Source organism: Asterias amurensis, chromosome 16, assembly GCF_032118995.1.
Source record: "Asterias amurensis chromosome 16, ASM3211899v1".
NCBI lineage: Eukaryota > Metazoa > Echinodermata > Asteroidea > Forcipulatida > Asteriidae > Asterias > Asterias amurensis.
In genome coordinates this window covers 9489236-9509718 of record NC_092663.1, presented here as the reverse complement: position 1 = coordinate 9509718, position 20483 = coordinate 9489236, and the positions used below count along the sequence as shown (strand labels likewise).

Here is a 20483-nt window from a genome sequence, read left to right as displayed (position 1 = left end):
GGCGGTATTCATTTACAATGGGTCGCTGGTGTCCCTTGATCAACGTGCATATTAACGGCTTACGCTGTTCTTTCAGTGCAACTTGTTTCGGTGCTAGATCAAGCAGGACACCAGTTATTATTTTGCGGCTCATTCAAAGAAAACAAATCAACAAACTGCGGCAAAATGGAGACAAAACAAGACGAAGTCGACGCTCATCTTTTGATTTCTTCATCCGAAGAGTTTTTACAAAATCAAAAAAGGTTTGTGTATGTCATCTTTATAATGTATAGCAAAAAGTGTGGTTCATCAATTGCTTAAAAATTATTTTTTATTATTATAAAAATACATGGTCTGCTTGTCTGTCTCTGCTCTGGTAGTCCGACTCCTACACTACTGGTGGAACTCTAATTTGTTTACAAACCAAATGACAAAATTGTTTTAGTCAGTAGGCCAACCAAAGTTGTTTTTTAATCGTTTATTTTTTATTTTTGTACATATTTTGTTTTAAAGACGCTGTATCGTCATACGCACGAACGAAAAATGCTTGCCAAGCATATTTACCTTTGACACAGTGCGACGATAGCTGTTACATTTACCATCCCCGGAGGGCGTAGTCTAAATATAGATACGTGCTATTGCAATGGCATGGGATTATACGCACGATACGTGCTATTGCAATGGCATGAGTTTATACACACGATACGCGCTATTGCAATGGCATGGGTGTATACACACGATACGCGCTATTGCAATGGCATGGATTTATTACACACGTCGATCGTGTTTATCTGTGTCTAGAGCTTTTCGTCGTGTTTTCATGTTTGAGTGTGCGCAACCACCGCACCTTATCCGTAGGGAAAGGACCTGCGGGTGTATTATGCGTTTTTGACGGCGCATCAAAATGGCCATGAAGAAGAGGTGAGGAACAGGAAAGTTACCTGGGCAGTATCGGAATCTGCCAACAAAAGAAGGAAATCTGTGCAAAACAGAGATTATCAGAAGGAAGTACACAGCAGGCTAGGTCAATCCAGCTGATGCGAATGATGAGTTCCAATCAATGCGAGAGCAGTGTAAACTCATTAACTCAAAACTGTCCCAGTTTGTCAAACATCTGATGACAGTCCTGTCCGCGATCTTGTTTACTTACTACACTGTTCATGTTCTAGATCTACCAGTAGACTTCTACTTGTGGTCAAGACCAGAGTTTACGACTAGAATATTCACCAGAAGGTAGGCTATTAAAGTTTTACTCGCATTTTACTCGCTCTCTCCACCTATGTATTAATTTTTGCTTCAGTTCATTGCTTTCGTTAGGTTAGGGGTCCATACTCTCGACAAGCTATGCTTTTTATCGGGCCCCCCTCCACAAGTGATGATATTACGAAAATAATGTTTAAATATTCCTTCTTTTTTGTTTTAAAGTGGATTAAAGAATTAATTATAATGAAACGGGCTTCTTATTGATCCTGGGTTTTTTTAAGAAAGAGCTTGGTTTCGGGGTTTTTTATTATAATTTTTTTGTACTAAAGAATATGCCTGCAAAATAGCTGGAAAGGTCTCATTGATTAATTTTGTTTTCATTATAAAAAAATAAAATCTAAATAAACGGTTAATAAGGCCTATGTTTTCACACAGCATGGTCGTCACAGGCATGCAACTGTAACTTAAACAAAAAGGAGGAAATTACAAAATGTCACAAAATTTTGTACGATATTTTTCAATTGAAAGTACTGAGAATAAAAAAAAAATTATATCAGCTGATGTAGTTGCATGCCTGACATCAGTGTGAAAACCCTTTTCTCCCTGGCATAGTCTAGGGACCCTCTAGAAAAAAATAAACAATACAACTGAAAATGGAGGGGAAAAACTTGGAAGAATAAATAAATGCCTTGTCGTGTAAACAAACGGTATCATAATTTATACTCATGGTCATACCATAAATGTGTTGTGTTTAATTTCACTTTTCAGTGATCAAGATAGTCTACTGGTGTCATCAACGCCAATAAAGAAAACCACAGCAAAGAGACTGTTTGGACCCATGGAGAAAGGAATGTCACTAGACCATGCAGACATTAACTCAGAACGGTTAGTAATAAAGTTGTCAAAGGTACAATCTTTCTGAAGGTTCTATGAAGAAGGGATGGCATTCAAGGACCTTGCAACTTGTCTTGTTTTATATATACTAAGGCTACTTGTGAACTGATCAACCACAACGACCGTGAATGCACAAAATAGATAATGGCCTGACGTTTCAACCCAGTCTAATTTCGAAGGCTAAATGCATACACTGTTAATTTTGTTTCTGAACAGACACAATAATCATAATTTGATGTTTGTTCACAAACGTCACTCATACAGGTTAAACAAGTCTAGTATCAAAACAAAAATGGACATGACAGGTTGTTTTTGAAAGAACATTTATTGTAACAATTAGGATGCCTTTTATTCCAAATTACGACTAAACAGAAAAACAGTTAAAACTTTTAACTTGCCAATAAATAGACAGAAAATGCCTTGCCTTTATGCACTGCAAAAACTGGGGTGTAAAAATTAACACCAATGTATTTTCACTTTATTGAGACCCTAAAAATAACCCAAATTAAAGGAACACGTTGCCTTGGATCAGTCGAGTTGTTCTTTGAAAAGCGTAACCGTTTGTAATAAAAAGCATATGGTTAGAAAAATTATTCAAAAGTAGAATACAATGATCCACACAAATTTGCCTCGAAATTGCAAGGTTTTCCTTTTACTTTGCAAATTAACACGGTCGGCCATTTATGGGAGAAATTTGATGCCCACAGATGGCCGACTGTGTTAGTCGATGAGGTAAAAGGATAACCACCCAATTTCGCGTAATACTAGTGTGGATCATTATATTCTACTTTTAAAATATCTTTCTAATCATAATGTATTTTATAACAAACGGTTACAAACACTTTTCAAAGACCAACTCGACCGATCCAAGGGAACAATTGAGTGTTATTTTCATGTTGCTAAACACCCAATGATGTAAACAATAAGTTGTTGTTTGTACATGTATCTTTGTTTGACATTGATCTTGTGTCAATTTTAACACCCAAGTATGTGCGCGTGTATCCTTGAATGTTTCGTAAAAGTAAGCTGTTTCCAAAATCAGTTGTTTTTGTTATATCAACAAACTACACCTCTAGTAACTAAATAAACCTTCCAAAGGATATTCTTAGGAACATACATATTCATTTCAATACATCCTCTTGTAATAAAATTCTTCAATTTTCAAGAGCTCCAGAACACTTTAACTTGTCAAACCAAGGTGTATTTTTCTGATCTCATATTATTATTTCCCTTTCCCAGGTTTCCACAGGTAAAAGAAATGGTCAGCACATCCCAAGCCCAAACCGCAGCCCTATAGCTACATCACAGATTCGATGGAGAGGATTGCAGCTAAAAGATCATAAGTGGGCGGGGCGGGTACATGGTTATTTATCATAGCATGTCACTTTTTACTTTATCTGATGATAATCCACAACGCATTTCTTTCACCATTGCAAAAGTGCCAGCCCCATCCATAGAAAAACTAGTCTAGGAGAGACTTGATGGGATGAACAAGAAGTAAAGAAATTGGATATCTCATTCTTTTCACTTTGAAAAACAAAACCACTTGGCGTTACATGGTTTAAAACTATTGCAGGTTAAATATTTTGTAACGTCTGTTTTATAGACACTTTTTGGTAGTTGTCAAAGACCAGTTTTCTCACGTTGAGTATCTCAACATTTACATGCACAAAATGACAAACCTGTGAAAATTTGAACTCAATTGGTCATCAAAGTTGCGGTAAAATAATGGAAGAAAAAAACCCTTGTCACACCAAGTTGTGTGCTTTCATGTCTTGATTTTGAGACCTCAAATTCTAAATCTGAGTTCTCGAAATCACATTTGTGGAAAATTACTTCTTTCTTGGAAACTAAGTTACTTCCGAGGGAGCCGTTTCTCACAATGTTTTACACTATCAACAGCTCTCCATTGCTTGTTACCAAGTTTTTATGCTAACAATTATTTTGAGTAGTTTACCAATAGTGATCATCTTGAAGATTGTTCATATCAGCCAAAATCACAACTATCAGCCAAAATTAACTCCCACTTTAATTTCCTAAATACATATGTACCAAGTGGAAGGTCTCATTTCTGACTTGATCATTAAATTTAACAAGTTGAGGTAAAATGACGTGTTCTTGGATCATTTTCTTGTCTTTTGAGTATGTCCTTGTTATGAATGATACATCTTTGAATTAATGTAATTTCTTTATCCATAGTTTGTTTTTATTAATCTTATTCCTCATTTTGGCTTGACCCATATACATTGATGTGTCAATAGCATACTCAGTACTTCCACCAAATTCTGTGAAAAAAAGCAAGCATGTTACTCGGGTGGGATTCAAACCAATGACCTTTGCAATTCTAGAGCCAATTAGACTAGTTTCTATGACACTGCTCTAGAATTGCAAATAATAATAATATAATAACATGCATTTATATAGCGCTTAATACAAAGTTTCTAAGCGTTGCAAGGGTCATGGCTTCGAATACCACCCAAGTAATTTGTCTGTGATGGTTTTTTGTCAAAGAAGTTCCAAAATACAGTGGCTCACACGCATCGGTTTATATGGGTAAAACCACAATAAATATTCATAATCCCTGATGCAAATAAAACATGTTCTAAATCTCATATTGTTGTTATACTTAATATTTTTGTGTGTAAAAAAAATTCACTATGTAGAAACCAGCTACATACAGCTGCTTATAACAACCCTCCTATGTCTCGATTGCAAAAATTAATGAGCTGAGCTTATAAATTAGTGTGGAGACACTCATACTAAAATATGCAACAAATAATAAGGGGAACAGATTGTGCGAGTTTTAAAAGTAGTTTGGGTTTGAACAATGGAAAAGTAATTGGAGTGAGACTTGAACCAGCAATCTTAAGATTAGCGTACATGCACTCTAACAAAATGAGCTAGCCAGCACTATGTTGGCTGTGTCCCTATTAATCAATTTCTGATGACAAATAGGGAAACCGCCACCATGGGCTGGATAGCTCAGTTGGTAGAACACTTGTACGTTAATTCAGAGGTCATTGGTTCATGTCTCGCTGCGGTTAATTTCTCTTTTTTCAAACTCAAGCAATTAAAATATTTTAGAACATGCTGAAAAATTGCAATATTATTTGTAATAAGAGCCTTCGAGGTCTGAACCCAATATAAACACCATTTGGTGCTAGAAACCTATCCCTTATTGATAAAACAAAACACATGGGATGAATCTACGGTTTATAGCACCAAGTCGCCCATGCTGCTAAAAAAAACATGCTGCCTATTATGCTGCATGCTGAACAACTGTCATTATTGTGGATTTGCTCTGCTGCCAGCATGTCATCCCTGTAATCCATGAGCTGTGTGTGTGTGTGTGTGAGGCACCCATTTCACCTTCTAGTGCAAAACTTATTCTCCTCCAGCAGCGTTATATCCCTGCGATTTCTACATCTGCACCATGGCAATACTTCTTGAGGGGGAGCTTGGGGTTCATGGCTTGTGCTTGTTAGCTGCAGAATGCAATTGACATGCTGCAAGCTGCTGTCTCTACAGCTCTGCGGTTACATTTTCAACCTCCTTGGAAGAGCGTTGAGATATTTCTGAAACAGTTGACACACATTATTGTTATTTACATTCGGGCATATTCATCCTAGGCTGTTTGACAATGTGTTGCTCTTGGGAAAACCAGACAACTGTGATAAGTGTACGATAGCCTTACACCATGTGAAGATCAGCCCTTCCACTATCTAAACTATTTTTTGTTGTTGTTGTTTTCCAAAATTACCAGTATATCATGCCTGCACCTGCTCTAAATGTTTTATTTTATGTATTTATTTTGTATTTGTATATGCCCCTGTAAATATTTCCCTAATTTTTGGTTTGTAATTTTATGGTTTGATTCATAGTGTTTTTATGTGTATAAATATTATTTATTATTCTCCCCCTTGCCTTGCTGTCTTTCTTCATTCAAGTTCAGTTAGTTTTCCATATACGTAAATATTGTTTTATGTTGATGAAATTCATCTATATATTTTCACAGACTGATTCAGGTACATGCAGCTCCTGTAAACCATATAGACATATTTTAACTTGTATTTGTACAAAAAAATAATAAACATTCAGAATACCTTGATATTGCTTTCTCTTCTTGAATTTGTTTCGCACAGCATCAGATTTGCCTGTTCTCCCCTCGCCTTCAGTTGTTTCTGAATCCGACTCCTGAAAAAATACAGAATTTAATTATAGTGCCCTATCCGTTTGCCATAATAAATTGCTGTAAACAAATTGTTGGGTTTTTGTTGTAACATGTTTTCAGATTTACATTTAACTTACACATTTTGGGTAGTAAAAAGCTTCTCTTAAAATGTTACTTGCTGCAAAGTATTGAGGCATTTGGTAAAACAAAGTCACGCAAAATAATCCATCTCCGTTTTAGCACGCATGTAAAAAAGTAATTACCAGTTATGCTATAAATACTAGTATAACTTACTGGTAACATATTTTACATGCTGTAATAATTGTTCGTCTCACCAGGGTATCAGCAAGTATAGTATTGTAAGGGTAGCTATCAGTATTTACCGTATAAGTTTAATGTAAATCTGTAGATTATAGATATTTGTGTTTTGTGTCCTGATCCTACAAGTACAATAAGTACTCAAACCGTTTGCCGTTTTCTCGAGAGAAAATGATGAAAATTCACCCGTTTTCCAGAACGGTGAATAATAACGAAAGTGACAATAAACACGATTGGATCGACTTGGATAAAACTGGGGTAACACTAACAGTAACACATAAGGCTAAAATAGTGGTAACGCTTACTTTATTATTGAGATCCCTGTTGTTGTTCCTCACTTCCTTCCGGTCCTTTTGTTTGTCTTGTGCCACACACACTCGCAAAGCTCGTGGGAAAGCTCCCCGTGTTCCACTGTTTTCTGGCAAGTGTTCTTGCAACAAGCACAGAGTGACGGGCTTACCATGAACAGTGTATCATCTCCGATTCCGCCATCTTTGTATTCACGACGAACTAACAGAGGGTGTAAGTCACCCTCGCAGAACAGCGTAAACAACTTTTATGAGCGAGAGGGCGCTATTGCAAAAACTGGTTTTTCTTTGACGATAGGGGGCCTTTAATATACATTTGTTTATAAATCATCTGTATTACATTTCTTTTATCATGTTTATCATCATGGAGATTTGATGAATTGAATAGCCAATAAATTAATTGAATAAAGAAAGATATACAATTTATTTTTTACTAGACTCAGTTCAATAGTATTTTTAAAGCAGTAGCCCACCTTGTTGAGCTGTATCAGCTCTTACATATCGGTCTCATCACAGTTGTAATGGCGACTGTGATGAGAGACCGATGTTAAAAGAGAGCCAGTAGCCTACAGCTCCACAAGGTGGGCTACAAGTACTAGAACCTGCGACTGGGGCACAAATTTTGTCATCGACCAATAATGACAAAATTTCAAAACAGGAGTACAGCTCCCCAGTTACTGGGTCAATTTTTTTACTTGGTCCTTAGTTGGTTTCATTTAGGAAAAATGCAAATAAACTGAAGTCACAGGACTAGATGGTGCACAGTTTTAAGTGTTGCGCCTGATTTATTTTGCTGTTTACATTTACAGGGTTTTGAGTCAAATTAAAGATGAGATAAATGTCCTCCCGAAGAAAGTCAAGACAGAATGCCAAGAAGAAGGAGACAATCTGCCTTCCGATGTTAGGATTGAGTGTCAGCAGGTGGTGGTAAGTGTCAAAGGCTTTAGCCAGGATTTGGAAGATAAAAACAAATAAATAATAAAAATAGTCTGAAAAGTGTTAAGTCTATAACATTTAGGTTAGCCCGTGTGCTCAGAAAAATTTCCCTACTTTTTTCCCAAGGACAAATAAAAAGTCAGGTTGGCGCAGTGGTGTCTTGCCTTGCCTTCCACCTCTGGGGACCCGGTTCGAATCCCACTGCCTGGGGGCACTATGTGGATTGGGTTTTCAATCCCTACTGGACTTCGTGGGTTTTCCCTGGAACAATTCTCTGGGGTTTTCCTCCCACTTCTAAAACTGAAATTTCTTCATTGTCTTCTCACCTTGTCTAGATGCTGAAAAGGCTTTGAAATATATAATTTTTTTTTTTTTTAATATTTTTTTTTTGCCGCTAGAGGGCGCTGTTCGTTTGTGAATGAGATCTTATGGGCGGATTGATATTAGTTTTAGACAGTGTCACTCGGTTCATTCATAAAAATGACCGGATCTAATTTAAAGATGGCGATTTGCTTTTTCTTTTGATCGTGATTGACTCTACGTGAAGGAAAACTTTTGTAATCTTTGAACAAATTACGTCAGAAATGTCATTGTTTTAACTCTTCACGGAGGTGAGCATAGTTAAATACTTAATATATGCTGTTTTATGCTGTCTTAATAGAAGTTTCATAAGGATTCAGACAAAACATTCATATATCAGTTGTCGCCCGACGTCCGCGGATATTCGGATATTAAAGAATATCCGGTTACTCGGTTTTAATTACAGAATTATCCGGTTTGTAAATAGGTATTCGCGCCCTATGCGGATATCCGGTTAAGAAAAAAAAGGCATTCGCGGTTACGGATAGGAAAACCTATTCGCCATTAACCGGATATTCAAATAATTCGCCCAGGCCTATGAACTACAATGCCGTGGTCTTATGGTTTCCCCCCAAATCAACCGCCATGTTTAGAGTTAAAATGGACTCACGAGCAATACTTTTATTTTGTGATGAGGTCTCTACCATACCCAAAGTGATTACAAATTTTCAAAACAAAACAAGCTTCAAATAAATACAAATAATCTGTATGTAAATATTTAAATTTTGTTCCTTATTTTGTCTAATTTCAGGATGAATTCAAGAAGAAAAAAATTGCTTTTGTTCAGCTCCTGAGTCGTATTAAGCTGCTGGATAACCTTGAGAATGTACCTAAAGACGAATGGCCCTTACCAGCATCGTGTGGTAATGTTATCAAAGTTTACTAAAGAAATAGACCCTAGCTGTTGCTTACTGCTTACCAACCAAAATGATCTTCTGCACTCATAAAATAAAAAAAAGTTAACAGGCCGACGTTTCGACCCTACCAAAAGATCAAATGAAGGCTATGTTGTCATATAGCCTTCAAGAAAGACTCTGCTTGGGTCGAAAGATCTGTGCCCAGATTCATGGCTCTGCTTACCAGAATTGGCGCTTACGGAAGCAGGGAATTCTGTACTTAAGGCAAGCGTATTTCACGAGTTAGCGGCGAATTTTGGCTTCTGCGCGTGCTAGGCATTTTATGCTTACAAGGCTAGCGCAGAAATTTGGAGCTTGCACGTAAGTGGGGAATCGTGATCAAAAGCAAAGAATTTGGCGGTAAGCAGAGCCATGAAATTGGACCCAAGCCATTAACTATTTTCTTGTAAACTATGCAAAGAGGTAGACAGTTAAACAGGCTGAGCGATCAAGGGCAATGTACTCATGCTCTGGTGTTTCTGATCAGTGGAGTGTTTATTCGATTTCCTGTCTTGACACTTGTGCCCTTTGAGCAAGGCACTTATAATATTTGCTTTGTAAAAAATTGAGAAGGTAGTGCAATGTGCTTTACCAGCCAGGCTCCTAGTGGATGATACCCATGCCTACATCCTTACAGACTTTGTAGGGGTAACCCTGTTTCAGCCCCAGGAGTAGGTGGCTCCTAGTGAATGATACCCATGACTACATCCTTACTGACTTTGTAGGTGTAACCCTGTTTCAGCCCAAGGAGTAGGTGGCAACTTGTACCTGGTGACAGTTCATTTATAGGTCGACAGCCCAAATCAGTTCAGTTTAGCCTTTACCTTGAAGCAGCCTTCCGTGGCCTTCTGATGTTAGGCAATCTCTCTTAAAAATAGAAGGGAAAAAATGATAACACAATTGCTTCCTACTTCCAACAAATAAGTGTGTTGTGTAATGCACAACCAGTACCCAGTACTGTGGCGTGTCATGGCCGAGCGGTTAAGAGCACCAGATTCAAGCTCTGGTGTTTGATCAGCAGAGTGTGGGATCGAATCCCGGTCGTGACACTTGCTACATAAAATTGGGGAGGTAGTACTTTCTGCTCTACCGGCCAGGCTTCGGACTGATGATACCCAAACCTGCATCCGTATGGACTGTAAAAGGGGTAACCCTGTTTCAGCCTTAGGAGTAGGTGGCAATGGCCTCTGGAAAAAAAAAATTGTAGCCCACACCTTGAAGTGGCCTTCAGACCTTATGTGTATGGCAACTTGAAAAAAAAATAAAAATAAATTGTCATTAAGCAAGGAGTTCAACCTGGTGATTTCTAGTATGGTTGGCTGCAGATTTCTAACTGTTACATAGTGCTTTGTAAAAAATGAGTCTTATCATTTTAACATTATCCGCATATCTAAAACCCTGAGTTGCTTCTGTTCTGTTTTGTTTGATAATAAATAATAAACACTTGTAACGCGCACCAATCCACCTTGCTGGGTGTTTTAATGATAAAAAAAAATTCTAAGGAGATTTATAACTGTATACTTTGTATTATGTGTTGCTTTTAATCGAACTGTATTTTTTGTTTGCATTAAGCACTTTGATGCCTAGCATAAGGCGCTATATAAATACCTTTTTATTTTTATAACTATTTATTTATTTTATCAACTAGATGAAGAAGCTAAAGAGGTCAGGAGTCAGCTCAAGGGTGCCAAGAGATCCGCTGCTGATCTTGAAGAAAAAGTCAAAGAAATGATTACAGCAACCGAGGATAGTAAGTGTATAATAATCAAGCCATCACTTTCCATTATTCTCACTTAACAATATAAGATAGTCCAGTTACATCATGCAATCTTTTACACAACAGGGCTCGCCTACCCTTGACCACGGACCTGAGGCTAGTGCTGGGCGAATAGTGAAATTTTGTTATTCGGATACCGCTGGCCAACTATCCGAAATTAACCGGATATTCGAATATTTTTTTTGCCGCTAGAGGGCGCTGTTCGTTTGTGAATGAGATCTTATGGGCGGATTGATATTAGTTTTAGACAGTGTCACTCAGTTCATTCATAAAAATGACCGGATCTAATTTAAAGATGGCGATTTGCTTTTTCTTTTGATCGTGATTGACTCTACGTGAAGGAAAACTTTTGTAATCTTTGAACAAATTACGTCAGAAATGCCATTGTTTTAACTCTTCACGGAGGTGAGCTTAGTTAAATACTTAATAAATGCTGTTTTATGCTGTTTTAATAGAAGTTTCATAAGGATTCAGACAAAACATTCATATCAGTTGTCGTCCGACGTCCCTGGATATTCGGATATTAAAGAACATCCCGTTACTCGGTTGTAACTACAGAATTATCCGGTTTGTAAATAGGTATTCGCGCCCTATGCGGATATCCGGTTAAGAAAAAAAGGCATTCGCGGTTACGGATAGGAAAACCTATTCGCCATTAACCGGATATTCAAATAATTCGCCCAGGCCTACTAGTGATTTCAGTGTCGGGCCAGAAAACTTGAGACATGACAAGTTTAATGGTTTTTCAATTCAACATCTTTGTCTCAAAAGAATGATATTCAAATGTTGACTTTGATCTTTCAATCCTGCTGAGTATCACCCATAAAGCAGAACAGATTCATTTTCTCTCATGTTTTGTTCAAATAAAACCTTAGATGACAAAACCATGTTGTCATTTTGATTCCAGTGCCGTCTCTGGTCTTGTTAATAAAATTCTGTCGAGTAAAGATTTTGAGCTACATGCCCTGCAATATTGTGGACTTTCCCCCAAAATGTGTAGACTCACACAAGTGTCATTAATCAATAGTTTGACAATTTTAAACACTTCTTGTTGATGTATTACTCATTGTGAAACAAAGAATAGTATTTCTTGTTTTAACCCTACAATAATGTTCGGTAAGCACTCTATGCTCTGTGCTTTTCCTAGTCCTGTGATAAAAATCCACAGCAAAATACGAGCGGGATTCAAACCCTCCATGATCACCGCCATTTTAGATTGAATGTCTTTACCACTAGACCTACAAGCTTGCCCAGTGACAAGAGACCAGTGACTAGAGACCTGGGCTCAGTTTCATGGCTCTGCTTACCACCCACTTACGATCGCGATTCCCCGCTTACGTCCAAGCGCCGAATTTCTGCGGTAGCCTTGTAAGCGTAGAATGCCTAGTAGCGTGGAGTACGCACGCGCAGAAGCCCAAATTCGTCGCTACCTGTGAAATACGTTTGCCGTAAGCACAGAATTCCCTGCTTCCATAAGCGCCGATTCTGTGCTTACGGTAAGCAGAGCCATGAAATTGGGCCCACTTTGAGTTCAGTAACTTAAAAAGTTTCAAACCCTCCAGGACAACCGCCATTCTAGGTTAAATTTCTTTACCAATGGACTTAAAGCTTGCCCTGTGACAAGAGACCAGTTCGAGTTCAGTAAATGAAAAAGTTCTGTTTCAAAGGAACATGTTGCCTTGGATCGGACGAGTTGGTCTATAAAAAGCATTTGAAACCGTTTGTTTTGAAATGCATTGGTTAGAAAGATGTTTTAGAAGTAGAGTATAATGATCCACACAAGTATCACTCAAAATTGCACGGTTTTCCTTTTACGTCGCGAATGAACAAGGTCGGCCATTTATGGGAGTCAAATGGCCGACCGTGTTAGTTAACAAGGTAAAAAGAAAACTATGCAATTTCGAGGCATATTTGTGTAGATCATTGTATTCTACTTGTACAACATCTTTCTATCCATATGCATTTTATAACAAACGCTTTTCAAAGACCAACTCGACCGATCTAAGGCAACGTGTTCCTTTAAATCTTGACAACTGCTCATTGTATGTTTCCCTTTCTTTACAATGTAAAGACACACTCCAGGCCAAACTGGAAACTTTTGAGAGCAGACTAGAGCAAGTCCAAGAAAAGATGGCCACCCTCCAGCAGGTTGTGGAAACTAGAAGTCAATCACTGTCAGAGCTTGAGGGGAGTGACGTCAATGTCCAGAATTTCCAGCAGAGGTTTGAGAACGAGGTTGGTACCCTGTTGCTAGTTTTGAGTATTTAAAGCTAAATTAGGTTATTCTTGAAACCTCTGAATCCCTGTAAAAGAGACCAATATCGCAAACAGTCTCCTGACGATGACTAGATCAAGCTAGTCAATTCATTGAGACCAATGTGCCATAGTTTTTAACGCCTGAGGGCGCTGTCAATCTTTTCCGGGGGTATATTCATTCATACTCAAAACAGTTCTTAAAGACTGGAACACACTACCACCACAGACATCATATTCATCATGGACAATAATCCACCTCTAAAGCAACTTAAAACTACGGCGCAACAAAAGTGACAGAACGTTTATTAAAACTGTGCAGGTGAATCGCGTATACCCGGAAGTGATAAAAAATACTATTGAGAGTGCCCTTACTCGGTCAAAATATGGCGCATTAAAATTCACTCTGCGGTAGTGGAGTTAATATCAAGAAGTCCCCTTGATCCACTTAGCAACAATAGTAGTCCAGGCCGGTTTCCTACCTTCCACCCAGGTAGTTGTTAATAAGTGGAACATTTCTTTTCAGAACTAAGTAGTCTCCTGAATTCCGAAATCTACACCATGGCACTTGAGACACAAAAACAGGCTTCTAATCCCAAATTGTCACTACTCTCTCAATATATGGTTCTCGACGCTACTGGAAAAAAGGTGCCCTTACATAGATGTGAAAAGAAGGTTTGCTTATTGGCTCATCCTTTCTTATCATTATTTCATCATCATTTTACCTCTGGGATGCCGTCAACGCTGATCTATCGGAAAGGAAAAGCCAACAAAGCATATAACAAAGCTTTCTCTTGTCTCAATATTAGACTGCTGAGTTACGCCTAGCTGAAGAAACATTGTCCAATTATCAACCGCTGTTGTCACGCCTGAGGGAGGGAGTTGCAGATATTCGAAGCCAATGTCAGGAAACACAGGCAGAGACTGAACTAGCTAGGCAAGCTCTGTCTAACTTAAAAGCGAGCCAGCTGGAAAATCAACAGCAAGAGCAGGACAAGAGAAAATGGTAATACGGAATACAGAAAATACAGCGCTTCTGCGTCCCATATCCAACAAGGCCAAAGGTGGAGTTGGATATGGGATGCAAACGCGCTATATTTTTTCCTATTCCACGAGCGCGCGTGTTATAACAAATTTATCTTCCAGTTTCACATGCAACGCGCGAAGCTTAAAATTTCAGAACGATATTTCGCGACGAAGCGCACAAAGTTTAGAAGGTAATTTTTCCAGTGTTCGTATACGGAGCGTGACGTTTTGACATTCACAATACACACTGTGTAGTAAAAACAGAGGAAGTCGTATATATGTTTTTATCCCACCTCCAGTTCAAGCATCTGATTGGTGGATTAGCGCGTACTGGAAGATGAAAGGTGATGTCACGATTTTAACATGTTGCCGAAAAACCAGAGTGAATATTTATTATGTATCCAGGCAAGAAATGTAATCCCTGATGGCAATACACAATCTGATTCAAATTTTTGGGCATAAAAACTGTCTTTTTACATAACCACATTATCTCAAAGTGAAATAATTCTGAAAGTGCTTTATACTATCAAATGCTGCTGTAGGCTTCTTACCAAAGGTTTAATTACCGATCGTATACCTTCCCTTTAGTACACATCGGTGTAAGGGTAAACAAAAACCAAGTTATCAAAGTTTATCCGTCTTATCTTCAGGTGTGACTCAGCTTACCAAAACCTGGTTGAACTTACGGGCGTCTCGGAGCGATCGCTCGGCAACGATTCCTGGACCTTGGAGCTTAACACAGCAGGTTGTAGTTTAAGCGACAGAGAGGGCATGAAGGCTGTACTGACGTTGCACTTTAAACCAGGCGCTGCCGAATGGGAACCTAAGACGCTGAGCTCAGCCACAGTAAGTTTGTCTTTACGCTTGGATCAAACCAGTCAAAAACATCTGCTAATATAAATGTTAAGTTGTTCAGGAATGCAAGTTTTTGAGATAACGGCAAAAAGAATCTGGAGTGATTATGTCCATCCAGGAAGAACAATCAGTAGTTGGAATAGACGGTCTGTGAGACGTATTGACGGTAAACCCTGGTTCATACTTCCTGTGAATGCTTCGTGCGAAGCAAAGTTTCTTGCATCACAAGATACAAAAAACAGCGCGTACCGATTATTGCGTCGCAACATTTCGCATTTCATTTGCAGGAAGTATGAACCGGGCTTTACGCTTCTCAGTATTGAAACTTAAGAGGATAAAAACTGATTTGTTTGCCATCACTTCAAAGTGAAATAATTCCAAAAACGTTTTATACCATTGAAAGCTGCTGTACTTTTATTCCTATTAATTCGTGATTACCTTTTAAAGGCAGTGGACACTATCGGTAGTTACTCAAAATAATTATTAGCATAAAACCTTACTTGGTAACGAGTAGTGGGGAGAGGTTGGTAGTATAAAACATTGTGAGAAACGGCTCCCTCTGAAGTGGAGTAGTTTTCGAGAAAGAAGTAGTTTTCCACAAATTTGATTTCGAGACCTCAGATTTAGAATTTGAGGTCTCGAAATCAAGCATCTGAAAGCACACAACTCAGTGTGACAAGGGTGTTTTTTCTTTCATTATTATCTCTCAACATCAATGACCGATTGAGCTCAAATTTTCACAGGTTTGTTATTTTATGCATATGTTGTGATACAGTAAGTGAGAAGACTGGTCTTTGACAATTACCAATTGTGTCCAGTGTCTTTAACAAAGATGCATATTGGTTGTTCAGATATGTAGGCAAATCTAAGTTTAAAGGAGATCCAACAGCCAAGGACATGTAAATTAAATGTTTTGTATCATAACTGTTTCATTCCCCCCCCCCCACCCTTTAGATTGATATTGAGACGCTGGACATTTCAGATCTTGTAGCAGAGGGAGTAAGAAGAAATAACATTGCTTTCTTAGTGTCTGCTGTGATGAAGAAACTTAAAAATCATGCACCCCTATTCATGGAAGTGGAACAGCTCCGCCATCAGTGAGTTAATAGAGAAAGCTGTTTTTTAGAGGGGGGGGGGTGTCTCTTTGGGAAATTACAGTGAGGTCTTTAGGACAAGTGGCATATGATGGAGTTAAAGAAAAGTTCAGCCCAAAATATTAAAAAATGATAGTTTGTCCATTGCGGCAAATAACTTACTCATGGTTTCTGTAATAAAAAAATTAAAAAATTCTCACCCATTTTCACTTTAAACTACTCTTAAAACAGCCACGTTTTGGCATAGAAATGATGATTTGGTCTCTAAAGCTTTGAAATGTCAAATTATCCTACAAGCTTTTTCTGGTCCTGCTTATTATTCTTAATAACGTTTTGTTTGGTTGATGATGATCTTTAACCCTTCTACTGTCTGACCATTCAATGTCATCCATGTGGTTTTGAATGCTAGATCAATGCCAGCCTACAATGATTTCCTGTGTTAAACACATATGTACAGTACACAAGTCAACCCTCCTACAGTCTGACCATTCAATATCATCCACTTTGCGTTTTGAATGATAGATAAACTATGTACCACCCTGCAATATCTGATCTCAATTTACAAGAATGTTTTTCAATATTGTTTTTAGGTATGCCATCGACTGGCAGAGTGAAGAAGGCATTCTGCGAGTCATTTTAGGAGACAGCGGGCACATTGTCTGTACCCTCTCTGTGGCCACTGGACCCCTAGGGTCGACCCTCACCCAGCTGAAATCAGTAGAGGGTGCTTCAAAACACCCACCCATCGAGGAGTTAAAGGTGAGCATTGCTGGGCAGGAGTCTGATCTCATGTGCCATTTTCCCATTACAGGGTAGCTCCATTAAAGAAAGAGGCTAGAATAAAACATCCTTATCATCTGACAACTCACACCTGTTATCTCCATGTAATTCCTTTTCCAAACAGTGGACTTAATTGGATCATGCACAAACCAGTAGGGCTGCTGCCTTCTGCAGGCAGATTAAGTGCTCATCCATTAAGTTTAATAGCCCAATTCAATTTAATTCCCTGTAAACACACCCACTGGTGAAATGGATGTATAGTTTCCAAGTTTCCGTGGCGAAACTCGCAAAAATCTTTAATGGAGTTTCCCCGTAAAGCAGGTTTTTTTTTTTAATTAGGCCAAATTACCATAACATACATGTAGGTGAAAGACCTGGCGTTTATTTTACAAAGAACCAAAACTCATCTTGGGGGTTTTCAATATTATCGTGGTGATTTGTGTTGAAACCCTACAACTGACTGCAATAAAGTACCATAACTTCCTGTCATCAATTTTTCAGGATTTATTCGTTTACATACCATCAAACACTGTGCGAAGAATACATTTATGTAGTTGGTTTCTAATGTATTATTAGGATTTGAGGCATTGCATGGTGAGGTATCAATATATACTTGGTTTGCGGTAACACCATGTGTGTATCTACTTGCCAGGTAGAGTTTGTTCTTAAAGAACCGTCTTACTTAATTCTACTACCGCGGTAGATTTTTCGGGTGTTCAGGAGACTTCTCAGTTCTGAAAAGAACTGTCCTGCTTATTAACTATGACCCGGGCGGACGGTATAGAAATAGGCTGGGACTACTACTTTAGCTTATAGGATCGTAATTAACTGTACTACCGCGGAGTCAGTTATTGGGTTGGTCTAAACGTTTCGACTAGCTTGCTCTAGTCATTGTCAGGAGCTGAAGTAGTCCCAGCCAATTTCTATACCATCACCATCATCATCATCATTATCATCATCATCATCATCATCATCATCCTCTTGATCCGCCCAACCAAAGCGTTCTGCTGCGGATTGCCTATACCATCCACCCAGGTAATAGTTAATAAGCCGGACAGTTCTTTTCAGAACTGAGAAGTCTCCCGAACCTCCGATTATCTACTCTGCGGCAGTAGAATTAAGCAAGACAGTTCTCTAAGAACAAACTCTACCTGAAAAGTAGATACACACATGGTGTTACCGCAAACCAAATATGTATTAATGTATTATTGCTTGCATATGATTGCATTACCTGTTTTACCTGTACACTGACAGTATTTGACTATTTTTGTCTTTTTTTTCCCAGCCACCTCAAGAATCACCAAGGATATCGGAATGGCTGGAGTACTTGAAAGAAGCTGTACACAACTTTTAGAACAAATGGTCCACTTCAAGAAAAGGCAGTGTATAGTCAAGAGTAACCTTGTTTCTGTGGGATTCTCTGGCAGGGGAATACTTTTACCCTATTTCTGGACAAACTATTATTTTGGCAGTTTTTTTGCCCTATTCAAGCTATATTGTTAGATATCTTTATAGCAGGGGTATACTTTAAAATACCCCGTTCAGGATATTTGGCACTGAGACTACGGGTGCGTTCGTTTAGCTTCCCTGGGTCGACCCCGGTGTGTGGCGTTTTTTTTTCTTCAGGACAAACGTGGGTAATTATCTGCACACGTTCGTCCTGGGAAAAAGAAAATGCCACACACCAGGGTCGACCCAGGGAAGCTAAACGAACGCACCCTAAGTTCTGCACTCTATGTGATCTTTAAAGCAGGGGTATACTTTTACTCTGTTTGGGATATAATACTTATTTTGGCAGGGGGAAGTGTTGCCCTATTTTTGATATACTGTTTAGTAGTAGGGGTTTTTACTCAGTTGGGATATACTTATTTTGGCAGGGGAACTTTCTCCCTTTATAGGATCACGGGGTTTTGCACCTCTAGCTATTATTTAGCTCTATGGTTATACTGTTATTCCGGTAGAAGCTTGTATACCCCTATGAAATACTATTCTAGAAAAATTATAAGAAACCTATAAGAATCTTATAAGAATCCTATAAGGTACTTATAAGAATATTACAAGAAACTATTGAACTGTTAAAGAACAGTCTTACGCGAATTGTATTAAGATTCTTATAAGATTCTAAGAACCTGTATTGAACTGCTCAGAGCAGTCTTATAAGATTCTTACTAGAATCTTTTATGAATTTTACATGTAAAGTAGTCAGATCTTATAAGAATTATAACAGGATCTTATGATATGTATGATACACAAGACTTATGTACACTACACTGGGGTCAACATATGACTAACTCTAAAGTATCCGAAGAACCAAAACCATCCACTGAAATACAAATCAACGTTGCATGAGACTAGCAGGGCACTCTTTCAGAAACATAAAAAAAACCTGTCTCTTGGCGTTGCCCAATTTCATAGAGCTGCTTAAAGGCACTGTACACTATTGGTAATTGTCAAAGACCAGTCTTCTCACTTGGTGTATCTCAATATACGCATAAAATAACAAACCTGTGAAAATTTGAGCTAAATAATAATTGGTCATTGAAGTTGCGAGATAATGATGAGAGAAAAAAACCCTATGTTGGACGAATTTGTGTGCTTTCAGATAGGAATAAAAGGCTTCTAGCTAGAAGTCTTTTATTATTTTAGTGAGAAATAACCTCTTTCTCAAAATCTATGCTACTTCAGAGGGAGCCGTTTCTCACAATGTTTTATACTATCAACAGCTCTCCAATGTTAGTTACCAAGTCAGATTTTAAGTTAATATTTGTTTTGAGTAATTACCAAACGTGTACCTTCCCTTTAAGCAGACAATACTGCTTAAAAATATTCTGCTAAGGAGACATGAGTAATATACCAGTAACAAGTTTTACTTGTGCGAGCTTCCAACTGGTCTTTCTAATTTGATGAGGGATAGACAAGAGTGGGCAAATCTCAACATGATTCTGACCTCCTTCGGCTAGAGAAAGAGACGGATATTTTACCCATTGGCTCATTGAAGATAACTGGTCACATCACTATATCAACACATGTAAATAATAGAGAAGTTCTTTTTTAAAAGGTGAATTGTGTATAAATTAAAGTGTGTACAAATGAAGTTAACTGGGATATCGATCCACATCAGGTTTATTTCAGCATTTAGCTTTTAAAAGTTTGTAACTAAAGAGAATCATTTGACTGTCTTCTTAATATCTTTCGAAAATAAACCTCGGAGAGAAGAAGAAAAATATGTGCAAAAATATATGTTTTTTTCACAGTAGAATGAATTAAATATTTGGGAACTGTTGAGTATATATATTCTGTTGATTGTTCTTCTCAATGAAGATGAACCATACACTGAAGCCATTCTTGATTCATACAAACTTGTAAGATGACGCCACTGAGACTTATAAAGCCATTATTAAATGCTTGTATTGCACATTCAAACAAATTTGAAATAACTACCCCCAAAATTTCCGATACTGAAAGTGAGAATAAGAAAAAGTAAAAAACTTTATAAAATAAAAAAACTGGAAAAATACGTGCCCCGTGTGAGGCTCGAACTCACGACCTTCAGATTATGAGACTGACGCGCTGCCGACTGCGCCAACGAGGCATCTGTTCACATTGGCATTTTTAACATTTATATACTTTTTA

At 38.1% G+C, this 20483-nt stretch overlaps 2 protein-coding genes, 1 long non-coding RNA gene and 1 other non-coding gene across 4 annotated transcripts; 2 read left to right on the top strand and 2 right to left on the bottom strand.

Annotated features, from left to right (window-relative positions):
- Nucleotides 1-139: 139 nt before the first annotated feature.
- On the top strand, nt 140-20067 carry LOC139949235 (uncharacterized). The gene is made up of 10 exons (XM_071947627.1): nt 140-242; nt 7683-7800; nt 8921-9032; nt 10714-10815; nt 12914-13077; nt 13905-14101; nt 14772-14967; nt 15931-16073; nt 16661-16829; nt 18136-20067. The coding sequence occupies exons 1-10, from the start codon at nt 166-168 to the stop codon at nt 18202-18204; spliced, it is 1347 nt and encodes a 448-aa protein (XP_071803728.1). The 5' UTR covers nt 140-165; the 3' UTR covers nt 18205-20067.
- Nucleotides 584-4184, top strand: LOC139949049 (uncharacterized). The gene is made up of 3 exons (XM_071947449.1): nt 584-1212; nt 1951-2067; nt 3316-4184. Exons 1-3 carry the CDS (start codon nt 1040-1042, stop codon nt 3371-3373), a joined length of 348 nt encoding a protein of 115 aa, XP_071803550.1. The 5' UTR covers nt 584-1039; the 3' UTR covers nt 3374-4184.
- On the bottom strand, nt 2383-7174 carry LOC139949050 (uncharacterized). The gene is made up of 3 exons (XR_011787510.1): nt 6871-7174; nt 6180-6270; nt 2383-5651 (listed from the first exon to the last, which is right to left on the bottom strand). It is a non-coding gene; the product is annotated as an uncharacterized lncRNA (long non-coding RNA).
- Nucleotides 20068-20369: 302 nt separating the features above from the next.
- Nucleotides 20370-20442, bottom strand: Trnam-cau (transfer RNA methionine (anticodon CAU)). The gene has a single exon. It is a non-coding gene; the product is annotated as a tRNA-Met (tRNA).
- Between the last annotated feature and the right edge of the window lie 41 nt (nt 20443-20483).